Source organism: Ictalurus furcatus, chromosome 1 (genome assembly GCF_023375685.1).
Source record: "Ictalurus furcatus strain D&B chromosome 1, Billie_1.0, whole genome shotgun sequence".
In the NCBI taxonomy this organism is placed as follows: domain Eukaryota; kingdom Metazoa; phylum Chordata; class Actinopteri; order Siluriformes; family Ictaluridae; genus Ictalurus; species Ictalurus furcatus.
This window is the reverse complement of record NC_071255.1, coordinates 8,921,931-8,935,385: the sequence shown is the minus strand read 5'-3', so window position 1 is coordinate 8,935,385 and position 13,455 is coordinate 8,921,931. Positions and strand designations below refer to the sequence as shown.

Genomic DNA, 13,455 nt, shown 5'->3' with positions numbered 1-13,455 from the left:
TGTTCAGCCATGACTTCCTGTTTCACAGGGGTATAAATTTGAGGTAACACAAAGGCCAACTTCCCTTAGTCATTCATAACAATGTGTAAGACCAAGGCATATAGCTGTGATGTGCGGCAAAAGGTTGTTGAGCTTCACAAAATGGGAAGTGGCTATAAGAATATAGCAAAAGCATTGAAAATGCCCATTTCCACCATCAGGGCAATAAGAAGTTCCAGTCAAGTGGAAATGTTATGAATCAATCTGGAATTAGACGTGTGTCTATATTGTCTCAACGCACTGTGAAGAGGATGGTTTGAGTGGCCAAAAAATCTCCAAGGATCACAGCTGGAGAATGGCAGATGTTAGTTGTGTCTTGGGGTCAGAAAGTCTCCAAAACTACAATCCGAAGTCACCTACATCACCACGTGTTGTTTGGCAGAGTTTTAAGAAAAAAGCCTCTACTCTCATCCAAAAACAAACTCGAGCGTCTTCAGTTTGCCAGACACTACTGGAACTTCAAATGGGATCGGGTTCCATGGTCAGATGAAACCAAAATAGAGCTTTTTGGCAATAAACACCAGAGGTGGTTTTAGCACAAACAGAGAGGTAGCCATATGGAAAAGTACCTCATACCCACGGTTAAATATGGTGGTGGCCCTTTAATGTTTTGGGGCTGTTTTTTTCTGCCAGAGGACCTGGACATTTGGTTAGGATACATGGCATCATGGACTCTACTGACTGCCTCTGCCAGAAAGCTTAAAATGGGTCGTGGTTGGATCTTCCAGCAGGACAATGATCCAAAACATACATCAAAATCAACACAAAAATTGTTTACTGACCAGAAAGTCAAGGTCCTGCTTTGCTCATATTTACCAAGGGTGCCAATATTAGTGTATATTGTATAAATCACAGGAAGTGCGATCATTTGTCAGTTGCATATCCAGCTTGTTGTTCGCATGACTCATTGAAACAGGATGTGCATTTTTTTACTTGGACAAAGACTAGCTCTATCTCACAATCTGCTCTGAGTTCTCCATCTCATAATCTTTTCTCATTAATGTTAATTGTCTGTAGTCAATAAGTAATATTAAATAGTAAATGTTAATTGTCTATAGTCTGAGTCCTATTTGACAAAATGTACAAATATGACTCAATTTTCTCAAGAGTAATAAACCCTGCTCTTCAGGACTGGATCATTTATGTATACAAATAAAAACCTTGCTAAATAAAAAGTCATGCTAGCACTGTGATAACATTAAAGTAGTGAATAGATTTAAAAGTCAATAACAATAGTTTTCAAATACTACTAAATGTTTTGGAATTTGTATCAGAATCAGAGTGGCACACAAGATTTACTTACTAAACTGAGTTCTTGGCACTCAGTTTTTCTAAGACAACTTTCCAACAGTGATTTAGCAAAAAGTATGACGTAAGTATTAAAGTAAGGAAGTGCCACTTTGGCACTTTATTTGGATTTGCAATACTACATTTCTCAATCTATTCCTGATTGTCTTTTCTTGAACACTTTAATAGTCATTAAAATAACTAAAATGCATAATGTATTAAAGTTTGAAACTTGTAAGTACACTTTACTTGGACCTCTGCCTCTGACTTTTTTTTTGCTATGCCTTTTCCTCCCCTCAGGTCACATGGGCAGGAGGGAGTGTCTGTTATCTATACAAAGAAAGTGGTTGCTGAGGAACTGGTAATACAGGGTGTCACACTGTATATAACAATTAAAAAATGTGTACACTCATGTCCTTATTTTCTAACCACTGACAAAATGTTTTTCTCGGATGATTAATGCCAGTTTAAATGTCAGAATATAGTACACTTTTCCACTATTGTTTTTATGAGGTCATTGTGTGGTTTATTTATAAGAACACTTTTAATCTAATTGCTAAGCAGGGGTGAAAATACTTGAGTAATTGTACTTTGTTTCTATACTTAAGTATTATTTTTGGTATATTTATACTCTCATTGAGTATTATTGAAATTGAGTACTTGTACTCTTATATTTCCAAGAAAAGAAAAAAAAACTAAACATTTTTACTGCTTACATTTTTATTTGGACCTTCAAAGTACTAGATAAAAACCCTGAAGGTCTCTTGTTTTTTTTTTTTCTTCTTATGTTAGAATAGCATTGATTCCAGTGCTTAGGCTAAGTAGCAAGGTAAATTCTAGCTATACTGATCATTTAAGCAATATTGCAAGAGCAAGAGTGTGGTTATACTGAATATAGGTTGTGTGCCGTAGTTAATCACAGATGTGCCAACATACATTATAGCCACATGACTGTGAGTGCGATATTGCTTTTTTCATATTTTTAAGGCAAAAGTTATATTCCTGAAAAATATCATTTGCCATGTCCACTGATGATGTGGAAGTAGAAATTTTACATGGTAAACACAGATGAGCGGAGTGATACACACAGTGAAATATCCCTGTGTGGTTATAAGAAATGTAAGCACTCTTCTGCAATGCCGCTCAACCAAACAAATTAACTAACTATTGTATAATTACAGAATATTTGATTTCTGATTAATTCATTAGCAAACTATGTAGCATTAGTCTTTCATATGACAAGCAAACATGCAGAGATTGAATGATGATTTCAGCAAAAAGGCATAGTTGCTTATAACAGTTCTAGATAAGTAATAAAAGTTAGTTTTCACATGAAAACATGACATTTAAAAATAGCATCCCTTTCACTTCCAAACTAAAGCCATTCCGAACACCAGCCCAAGTTCCATCTTCTTAGAGTTCTACAATGACATATCACACTATCTTACATTAAAGGTGCAGTCTGCTACTCACAAACTACATGCTGTCCCAGATTAACTAGCGTACATGTAGATGTATAAATAAGGCATTTTGTTTTCTCCTGGTATGACTGGAAACTCTTGGTATTTTTGCTTGGACTGATGACAAAAATGTCAACTGTTTTAAAAGGAAGAAAACCTACTCAAAGATGTAGTCAAGTTTAGTATTACACAATGAAATGCTAATAGAAATTGTATGTAAACTTGACCTACATTCATGGAATCACTGGAGCAAAGATTCCATCAGTTGACCCCATCAATAATAATCTTTTTACATGACCAGCTGAAACAGTGTTTTTCAAGAACAACTCAAAAATGGATCCTGCAAGCCTGCTCTCTTTAAAATTCTCTTTGTAGGTGTTTTTTTGTAGGTGTGCAGGGTAATGTGATATACCTGTCTGCAAGCACTACAGGCCAGAATTTCTATCACCCATTAGTATCCACTAGCACAGACAATTTGCACCACCTAGGATTCATTACACTGAGTACTCTATGATAAACTCATCATGTTTGTAAATTTTTACCATTATTCAGTACTGTGCAATATCAAAAACATTTTCCTACGTTGATTGGCACCCTGTCCAGGGTGTACCCTGCCTTGTGCCCGATGCTCCCTGGGATAGGCTCCAGGTATCCCCGTGACCCTGAAAAAAGGATAAAGTGGTATAGAAGATGGATGGATGGATGGATGGATGAATTTTCCTACATTTATCTCCATCACTGTCAATTTGCCTAATTTGGATAAGTGCACTGTTTCCAGTATTTTCACTCTGTACTTGTTACTACCTGAGCAGCTAAGTTAGGGAACGCATGTGTTCACTGTTCTTGAGTGGAAAGTGGCCACCTTAATTATTATTATTATTATTTTTAATATCTAAATCATTTTAAGACTGTTCCCCAAATGACCACCAGATGTCAGCAAATGACATTATGATGATTATGAACCGTCATCAGAGCTGCTAGGCCTTATTCACTTTGCTGCTCATGTTTTTTTCTTTTGCATATGTGGGACACCTAAGACAGTCCTAGCATGACTATAGAATTAAATTTCGGTTGTAAAGCAGCACACCTAAGAGTTGATTACCATGATCAACTGATGAAACTTATGTGAACTCACTGTGCTTCTACTTGGCTGGAATATCTGAAGCCACACCTTCTGCAAAATACAATTGCTGACCCTTGAGATAAGATACATTATACAATCTTGTCATCTGACTGCATCATTTTGTATGCAACAACTTGGAATACAGAGAAGGGAAGTGTTTCCTTGTATTGCTAAAATATATATATATATATATATATATATATATATATATATATATATATATATATATATATATATATATATATATATATAGGGTCCATAATGGTAGTACTTTAGTCACCATGAATAGAACACTGGATAATGAGCCATTAAATAGAAGCTCATGAGTAATATGCTTGTGATTGGTATCCCGCTGGCCAGGGAATCCGCAGGGGACGTAGATGTCTGGATGAGACAGCGTTGCATGTTACATAATGGTTTCTTCTACTGTTGATATAAAGTTTTTGTACTGATATAAGTTGTCCTTACAGTGATGTGTTTGTTAGTTTAGTTCAATTACAGTCTCTTTGCAACAGTGTGGTTTGAGTGACTTATTTCTTTTCTAAACTGTGGACTTTTGTTGAATAGAATAGAATAAAGTAGTGTGTGAATATACAAGTATATATTATATACTGTGTGCTATGTATACGCAATACAATGTACACCAAACACAATCTGCAGTATTTAAATAGTACAGTGCAATATAGAATATAACATGCAAGTACAGAATCATAAATTGCATATTAAGCCAATTAAGAGCCAGAAGAGATAAATCCCATCAATTAGACAAGAGTCAGAAAAAAAATACCCTTGACATTCTGAGCCCCCCCCCCCCCCCCATTCTGAAATCATGGCTACGCCCCTGCCGCTGGCTTATACAGTACACAGGGACATTGTCAGCCAAGCCCAGTATTCATATTCAATTTTCACTGTGGAACAATTAAGACTTTTGTATTCTCTAAATTATAAAGGTGTTTGGCAATGAAAACAATCTAAACTGAAATGTGGAGGAACCAATATTCAATTAGCCAAAGCCAAAAAAGACAACATATCCATGTGACTAAAGTCATTGCTGTACTCAGCTAACAAAATATATTTTATACCAGTATTAAATAAGCACTAAATAAGTAAGCTGGCAGTGAATATGGGAGGTGGTGGCCTGATAGAATCACATATTGAGTGATATGGTTGCTTTGGTGTTGCACTATATGGCCAAAAGTATTCAAGCCGATTCAAATTTTCTGGATATTGTTGCAAAGCAGCTTTACAGAAATCCGCAACACTGGCAACAGTCCAATGAGAAAAAATCATTGAAAGGAACCAGAATCAAAACTGATCCCATCCTCTTGGGTGTATATTCAGTACAAGTATCAGAATATTCTTGATTTCATTAGATTGTGCTTTAATGCTATAGAATCCAAGTGGAGTTATCCACTGAATAGTCGACAAGACTTGGGCATAATCTGAATTCAGTACAGTAAATGTCATTTTTAGACTATCCAGGTCAGACCATCCACAGAAATATTTACGGTATACAGTTAGTACCATCCACATCTAACAGTAATCTTTAGGATACCATGTTGAACCATCCTCAGCAGTGAGTGATTCTCAGGTAAAGGAAGCTCCAAGTAGAAGTAGGGCATCAGGGTGGTCCAGGAAGGTATAGAGGACAGAAGGAGGCACCAGAATCTAATCAGATAGCAGGATTAACACATGTATCTTGACAGACAGAGGAACGGGGGGTATGTTCTTGTCCTATATTGGTTTAAGAGGATGTTACATGTGCACAAAGCAGGAACTCTGGCAAAATTAGCTATGACTGCATAACTAGAAGGTAGCACAGGCATGAGGATACAATGGGACATAAAGTAAAGTGGCCCACCACTCCACTGTCAACAAATCAGAGTGAATGCATGAGCATGTGGGTGTGTGGGGAAGGCAACATTATCTAAACATCCCAGTTTACCAAAACTCTCTATGCCCCAAGATCTGCACCTTCGCCTAATAGAAATGTTAATTATAAATGTCTTGACTAAACAAATATGTTTTCAGACTAGATTTAATGATTAAAACTGTGTGCCAAACACTAATTGGAAGGATGTTCTTTTTATTTGGGAGCATTTACCCCTTACTGTAGTCTTCATTATTCTAGGTACTAATAAAGAGCCTGCACACTTTAATCAAAGCAGGGATGTGGATCAAAAAGACCAAATGTTTACTCAGATACTGTTGTGTGAGACCATTCAGTGCTTTATAGGTCCTTAGTAGTATCTTATAATTAATGGGAAATTTGAATGGTTTCCAGTGTGGATAAGATATGGGTGATGTGATCCATCTGGTAGTCAGGACTTCCCCTTCTAGTAATGGCTGCTAGAACTTGTTTATGCACCTCCTGATAGTAAGGCAATGACTGAAACTGAAAGCAGTTATCCAACCAAAGGTAACAAAAGCATGAACTAGTATTTCTGCATCATGTAGTGATACTATAGTATTTATTATTTTATCAATATCAATATTTCTGAAATGAAAATGCAATCCCTGCAATATTATCTGCATAATATTACATAACAAAGTCTTTCAGAGCTGCACGTGAAGTACTTCTGTCTTGTCAGAATCATTAGAGAGTAACTCATCATTGCATCTTGCGTCTAACATCGTATACTAATTTCTTATTATTAAAATTTTTTTATTATAATTATTAAATTTTATTATTAAAACTTTGTTAACCTGATGTCGGACATATGGCTTTGCTGAAACATATAGCTGTGTGTCATCAGCATAGCATTGGAAGCTAATACCATGTCTGTAAATAATCATACCATGAGGTAGATATATGGAGGAAGAAGCAGTGGGCCTAGAAAAGAACCTTTTGGAACCCCAATATTTACTTTTGTATGCATAGAGTCCCCATTTACTAATTAATCATGATCTATCAAGTAAGACCTAAGCCAGGAAAAGAGCTGTTTCATTAAATCCAACAACATTTTCTGGTCTATCTAGAAGAATATTACGATCTATGGTATCAAAAGCTGCACTGGTCAAGCAACACAAGTAAGGAGACACAACCCTGATTGGAGGTGAATAATAAATTATTTAACACTTTGACAAGTGCTGTCTCAGCACAGTGATGAGGCGTAAATCTTGACTGAAATATTTCAGGAATGTGATTCCTATGCAAGTTGAGCCTAGTTGCTCTGCTACAAACATTTCTAGGATCTTAGGATCTTAGAGATAACCTCAGATCAGCTGACAAGGGCTGATGTTAAAACTGCTAGTTTAAAGGATTTATGTATATAGCCTCTGCTAAGGGAGGATTTAATTATTTTTAATTTTTGATTTCTTCAGGTACTGTTTTTTTTTATTTAAGGAAACGTTTGACTTCAATTTAATACTTGTTACTTGTCTAATATTCTCAATGTTGTCATCAAAAAATTCGTAAAGTCGTCACTGTTGTGCTTCTGTGGTCATCTTGTTCCCAGTTAACTTTGCTACAGTATTAAATAAAAATCTAATTCACATACTCTCCACCCTTTATCTTCTATTAGGGTGGAGAGTACGTGAACACCTGACCATCACACCCACATGTATGCCTTTCCCAAACTGTTTGTTTGAAGCAAACAGTTGTCTAGAATGTCTTTGTATGCTGCAGCATTAAACATTACAGGTTTCCCTTCCCTGGTACTAAAGTGGCCTAGCCCAAACCGTTTCAAGCAAGACAATGCCTCTGCACAGAGCAAGGTCTATTGAAATACGGTTTGCCATTGTTGGTGTGGAAGAACTCGAATGGCATGTACAGAGACCTGACTTACCCCATTTTCTATTGATATCATGAATACATTATGTGGCTAAATGTATGAATCACTGCTTGCCAGTCTGACATCTCAGACTGGAGGAGGGAACACCACCTTAAGCTCAATTTGGCAAAATCTGAGCTTCTCGTCATCCCAGCCTGCCCCTCAATCAACCACAACCTCACTGTACAGCTCGGCTCAACCACAGTCAAGCCAACCAGGACAGCCAGGAACCTTGGAGTGACTTTTAATGACCTTTACAGACCACATTTCAACAACTGCACGGTCCTGTAGGTTCATTCTGTATAACATCAAGAAAATCAGAACCTATCTCACTGATCAGGCGACACAGCTACTAGTCCAGGCTCTTGTCATATCAAAACTGGACTACTGCAATGCACTACCCTCGGGCCTCCCAGCCAGCTCCATCAAACCCCTTCAGATGATTCAGAATGCAGCAGCACGCCTCGTCTTCAACCAGCCCAAAAGGACCTGTGTCACACCCCTCTTCATCTCCCTCCACTGGCTTCCTGTAGCCAGCCGCATCAAATTCAAGGCCTTGATGCTCACATACAAGACCTTGTCTGTAACAGCACCCCCATACCTCAACACTCTCCTGAAGGCTTACGTTCCCTCACACAATCTACGATCGATTAGCAACCGAAGCTTAGTAGTGCCTACTCAACGTGGCTCAAGGTCCCTTTCCAGAACCTTCACACTAACCATCCCTCAGTGGTGGAATGAACTTCCAACCTCAATCCCCACAGCAGAATCTGTCACTATCTTCAGAAAACAGCTAAAGACCCACCTCTTCCGTGAGCACGTAACTAACCCCTAAAATACCAACCCCCCACATTATCCTTTATATATATATATTTTATATATATATAAACTTTCTCTGGCTCTTACAACTCTACTCTGCACATTTTGTTTTTCTAGAACTCACTTAAAAATCTTGTATGGTAGCACTACTTTTGTTCTCCCTTGATATATCACTTTGCTTGTGTTTCCTCATTTGTAAGTCGCTATGGATAAAAGCGTCTGCTATATGAATAAATGTAAATAAATGTAAATGTATGTGCACACCTAATTATCACACCCATATGTGGGTCTTCCCCAAACTGTTGCCACATAGGTGGAAGCACAGAACTGTAGGATGTCTTTGTATTGCATGAGTCTTTGGTAGTGTTAAATTATGTCTTCTTTTTGAGTGTGAAAATGTGCTTTATAAATTGAAAAAGTCGTCTTCTTCTTCTTTTGGCAGGGTGGAAAGTCTGGGTGTGGAAAGGGTAGAAGCAGACTATGTATTTACCAGTAATGAATAACATCTTATAGTGCTGCTAGAGGCATTCATTACCACTCTCCAGTGACTCTTCATTTGAGACACCAGAATCTGTGAACACTCACTTGAGCACATTTATCTGAGGTATGTAGATGCTCATGTTAAATGTTGAAAATTATGCAAAGATTAAGGACTAATATATACATTATCCTGGCAGTGGCAGTTTGAAGTTTTGCTGTACCTTATTTTATTGTGATTTATTACAAGTGTTGGTTGTTTTTCAGTATAGCATACAGTTTGAATGAACGCTTTGGGCACTGGTTAGTGACATATGTCCAGCATTTATGCTAAGACGGATATGAAAGTTTTATTAGGTTTGTTGTTTCTCTTTAGGTGTATATGGGTGAAGTCTCTTTTTCTTGGCTATTATAGGAAGACAGGTTTTTCTACTATGGATTTTTCTCTTCATCAGCAGTGTCACAAGAGCAACTGTAAATGTACTCTAGTCTGGAAATGAGAGAGTGTATTGGGACAGAAAGTATTGTTGCTGAAAAATGTTTCTGCCAATCAGTCTCTCTCTCTCTCTCTCAGCAATGTCTAAGCTGGAGAAGGCCATTGTTGCTATACTGGAGATGTTTGAGGAGTACGCTGGAACAGACAGTGATAATCAACTGAGCAATGAAGAGCTCAGTGCTCGGATAATGTGCCAACTGAGGAGCCCTGAGTTCCAGGTGAGAGAGATTGAAAGAGAAATGAAATAAGTACTTATTTCAAACATACTCTTTAAAAGCCTTTGCAAACAGGTGAATAGACGGCTCTGAATTAATCCTAGGAATGAATGTGTGAATGTGAGTTTGCCTGACACCCTGCAGTGGACTGACATACCATCCAGTGTGTATTCCTGTCTCATGCCCAGTGTTCCCAGGATAGGCAGCTGATACATGACCCTGACCAGTATAAGTGCTTAGTGAAGATGAATGAATGAACAAACAAATGAATCAGTCTATCATTCAAATCAATCAATGAGGGGATTCACTGTATGACTCATGTCCTGGCCAAATACTGGAATACTGGAGGTCATTCCATCTCTTTACATGTCTTAGTGCTATATATTAACAGTGCAGGTTTTGCATAAACATCCCTATTGGAAATTGTAATATGTTGAGAAAAGAATGAGAGACCAGCACTAACATAAGTGAAGCAAGAATCCAGCATCTTATTTTTTTAAAAGATCTGCACAATTGCACACCCGGTATAAAAATGAGGTTTAACAGGTTTAACAGAAACAGATCTGTACTGTTTAGTGTACTCACAATTCAGAGTGAATAAAGCAATATGCTTTTACAAAGTTTTTTTTTTTTTATAGATCTTTTGGATTATATTGACAGTAACAATCAATGTTGACATAATAGCCTTTTCTCTGTGTGTTCTTTCACTTCCATACATCCCCCCCCCCTCTCTCTCTCTCTCTCTCTCAGAGTAAAGTAGACCAAGAGGATATCTATGAAGCCCTGCAAAAAATGGACAAGAGCCACAATGGCCAGGTGAACTTTAAAGAATTTAGTCAATCGGTGGCCATTCTTGCACAAGGCTTTGTCAAGTATGGCAAGGGCAAGGGCAAAGTTCACCAGTGAAATCCCTCATATACTTTTCTTAATACATCACTCCATCTTTATAAAATGAAAAGAAAACTGTTTGATCGGTGCAATATCATTGAGGTTTGGGCAAGCTCTTTAGGTTTTGTATTTCATACTTATGTAATACATTCAGTATGGATTTATTTATTATATATATTTATCATACTTTTATGTGCCATGTTTACTGCAAACAATAAAATATTAATTTATGCATGCATATAGATACATAATGACAGAAAACAGACTTTAATTTCTGTAAATGTACATAAATTAAATGCTGTTTTTCATATTATTGACTGTTGCTTCTTAAAATAATTAATTTACTGTTAATGAATTAAGACACCACCCACACCACTGAAATTTTTTTAGAAGTGTTATGTTTGTCGTTTGTTTGTTATTGCTTTATAAAATTTCTGACTGTGACACCTAGTCTTTAAAGGAGTTTCCTGGGCCTGTTTTCTTGAACAGACACACACATTGCCTGACACGTTGACTGATATGATGCATTAAAACAAACTCGGTTTAGAAAAAGGATTTTGAGAAACTTTTAGAAAAAGAGAAATGCAACTTCACTCTAGAATTGCAATTCACTTTATATACTAAAAGATACATTTATTTTGTGTACTTTGTGGTTTCTGCTTTCTTTTTTTCTGCATCATCAAGTTTGTGGGATCTCCACTTACTGTAGCACAATAGCTTTAATGCTCAAAGGCTCTAGCCTAGCAAATTGCAAGGGAGATTGACTTCCTGGTGACAACCGCCTTGCCCTGTTTATCATTATACAAACATTACCATTCCATACTAGCCGTGTCATTATTTTTTATTATTTACCTGACTTTATTATTTGTTCAGCTTATTATGAAGCAATCGAGTTGCGTATGGTTGCATCCTATGCTATAGGGCTACACTATAATTTAGACTAACTACAACTTGTTCATGGACTGTATACCAATAGCTGGGGGTTTTTTTTTTCTTCTATTTTAAAGAAACAATATTGCTGGGAATATTGTTATGTACACTATTTAAGCAGATTTAATGTTTGTTTAGTTGCTTGCAGCTGGATAAACAGTTTGGATTTAAATATATTAAAGATAGGAATTTTTACAGGGAAAAAAACCCATAATCATTAGGGTGACGCAGGCCCACACTGCAATTTGGTTGGCCACCAAAATTCACCAATGGCTCCCATGCCTAAATATGTGCCACAATTATTTTTGACAAGCTGGATAACAAAATTGGATATCAAAAGACATGGAGAACACAGAGATTGGATAAAAAGAACATGGCATTATACAAGGCATTATAGTTTTGATTCAGTTCATAATACTGGCTTCATTATTCAGTTCAATTCTCAAAATATTTTGAACAAAGTTAATAAAGAAAAATTATGACTGAAAAGACTCCCTTTTTATTTCAGAATCATAAACTATACAAAACTGTGCATTCTTTTGTCTATAAAATATAATAAATGTAAAAAATTCTATGAACCAAGGTTTAATACTGTAAACAATATCGTCACAATTTTGCATTGTGATGCATCATTACACTCCTACTAGCTAGCTATCATTAGACAACTAGTTCACTCTGTAGGTTATGCGTTGTTTATGATACCACAGAATGAGTAAGTTACACAGCTGCAGGTCAGTAATGCACAAAATTATTGGGTGTTACAGAGCTCTGTAGCAATATACAGTGGGGGAAATAAGTATTGGACACGTCAACATTTTGTTCAGTAAATACATTTCCAATGAGGCTATCCACATGATATTTTCATCAGACATCAGTATTAACTCAAGAAATCCGCAAATATAAAGAATTCACGACATAAAAGTCAACACTAATAAAGTTATGTGTAATAAAGTGGAATGACACAGGAAAAAATTATTGAACACGCTAACTGAAATGTATTTAATACTTAGTGGAGAAGCCTTTGTTTGTAATGACAGCTTCAAGACATTTCCTGTATGAAGAAATTAATGGGCCGCAGCATTCAGGTGTGATTTTGGCCCATTCTTCTAAACATATTTTCTTTAAATCTTGTGTAATTGGATTCAAGTCAAGTGATTGACTGGGCCATTCTAACGCCTTGATTTTTTATCTGAAACCATGTGAATAACCTCATTGGAAAAATATTTACTGAAAGAAATGTTGACGAGTCCAATACTTATTTCCCCCACTGTATAAAAAATACAAACACCATGGCAGAAAATATGAGAGGAGGCTATCGCCAGGTTTTACAGACAGGATACCCGTGACTGTGACCCAAGTCACACAAGCTGCTATGTAGATAGCTTCTTATGGCATATGGACAGTGATGCTTGAAAGTTAGTTAACCCTTTATAATTTTCAATATATCTGCATAAATATGACCTGAAACAACATCAGATTTTCACAAAAGTCCTCAATGAAGACCAAGAGAACCCTATTAAACAAATGAGACAAAAACATTATTTCTTAGTCATTTATATACTGGGCCAGGACGACTTGCCTTCCTGGAAATATGCATCTTTTAGATCTACTGTCACAAACCAGTCCTCGAACTGAATCTGTGGAACGATAAGTTTGAGTGTCAACATCTTGAACCTGTATGTCCGAAGAGTATGGTTCAGATGGCGCAGATCTAAAATTGGCCACATACTCCCATCTTTTTTGCAGACCAGGAAATAACAGCAGTAAATACCTCCCTCCCTCAGAGAAAGGGGTACATGTTCTATGGCCCCTTTGTCCAAGTAGCCTGTGCTGACTACTGTGGTGATCACCCCTCTGAACTGGGGGGGGGGTCAAGCTCTGAACTGGACCTGGCTCTCCATTTTTAGTGCAATGGCTCCCCCCTCTGGCTCCTCGGAGTCAGAGAGGG

General features: G+C 37.0%; 1 protein-coding gene across 3 annotated transcripts; it reads left to right on the top strand.

The window, feature by feature from the left end:
- Window positions 1-1,593: 1,593 nt before the first annotated feature.
- Window positions 1,594-12,030, top strand: s100w (S100 calcium binding protein W). 3 transcript variants are annotated; one of them, XM_053623581.1, is made up of 4 exons: window positions 1,594-1,687; window positions 8,944-9,105; window positions 9,553-9,692; window positions 10,440-12,030. In XM_053623581.1, exons 3-4 carry the CDS (start codon window positions 9,555-9,557, stop codon window positions 10,593-10,595), a joined length of 294 nt encoding a protein of 97 aa, XP_053479556.1. In that variant the 5' UTR covers window positions 1,594-1,687; window positions 8,944-9,105; window positions 9,553-9,554; the 3' UTR covers window positions 10,596-12,030. The 3 variants fall into 3 exon arrangements, with proteins under 3 accessions (XP_053479556.1, XP_053479549.1, XP_053479542.1); XM_053623574.1 differs by lacking the exon at window positions 1,594-1,687 and having other exon boundaries at window positions 8,683-9,105; XM_053623567.1 differs by lacking the exons at window positions 1,594-1,687; window positions 8,944-9,105 and having other exon boundaries at window positions 9,237-9,692.
- Window positions 12,031-13,455: the final 1,425 nt, after the last annotated feature.

Excerpts from the sequence above, each read along its gene's own strand:
- s100w (XM_053623567.1), top strand. The coding sequence starts at position 9,516 with ATGTTTCTGCCAATCAGTCTCTCTCTCTCTCTCTCAGCAATGTCTAAG. Across the intron at positions 9,693-10,439 it reads TGAGGAGCCCTGAGTTCCAG|AGTAAAGTAGACCAAGAGGA; the intron begins GTGAGAGAGATT and ends TCTCTCTCTCAG.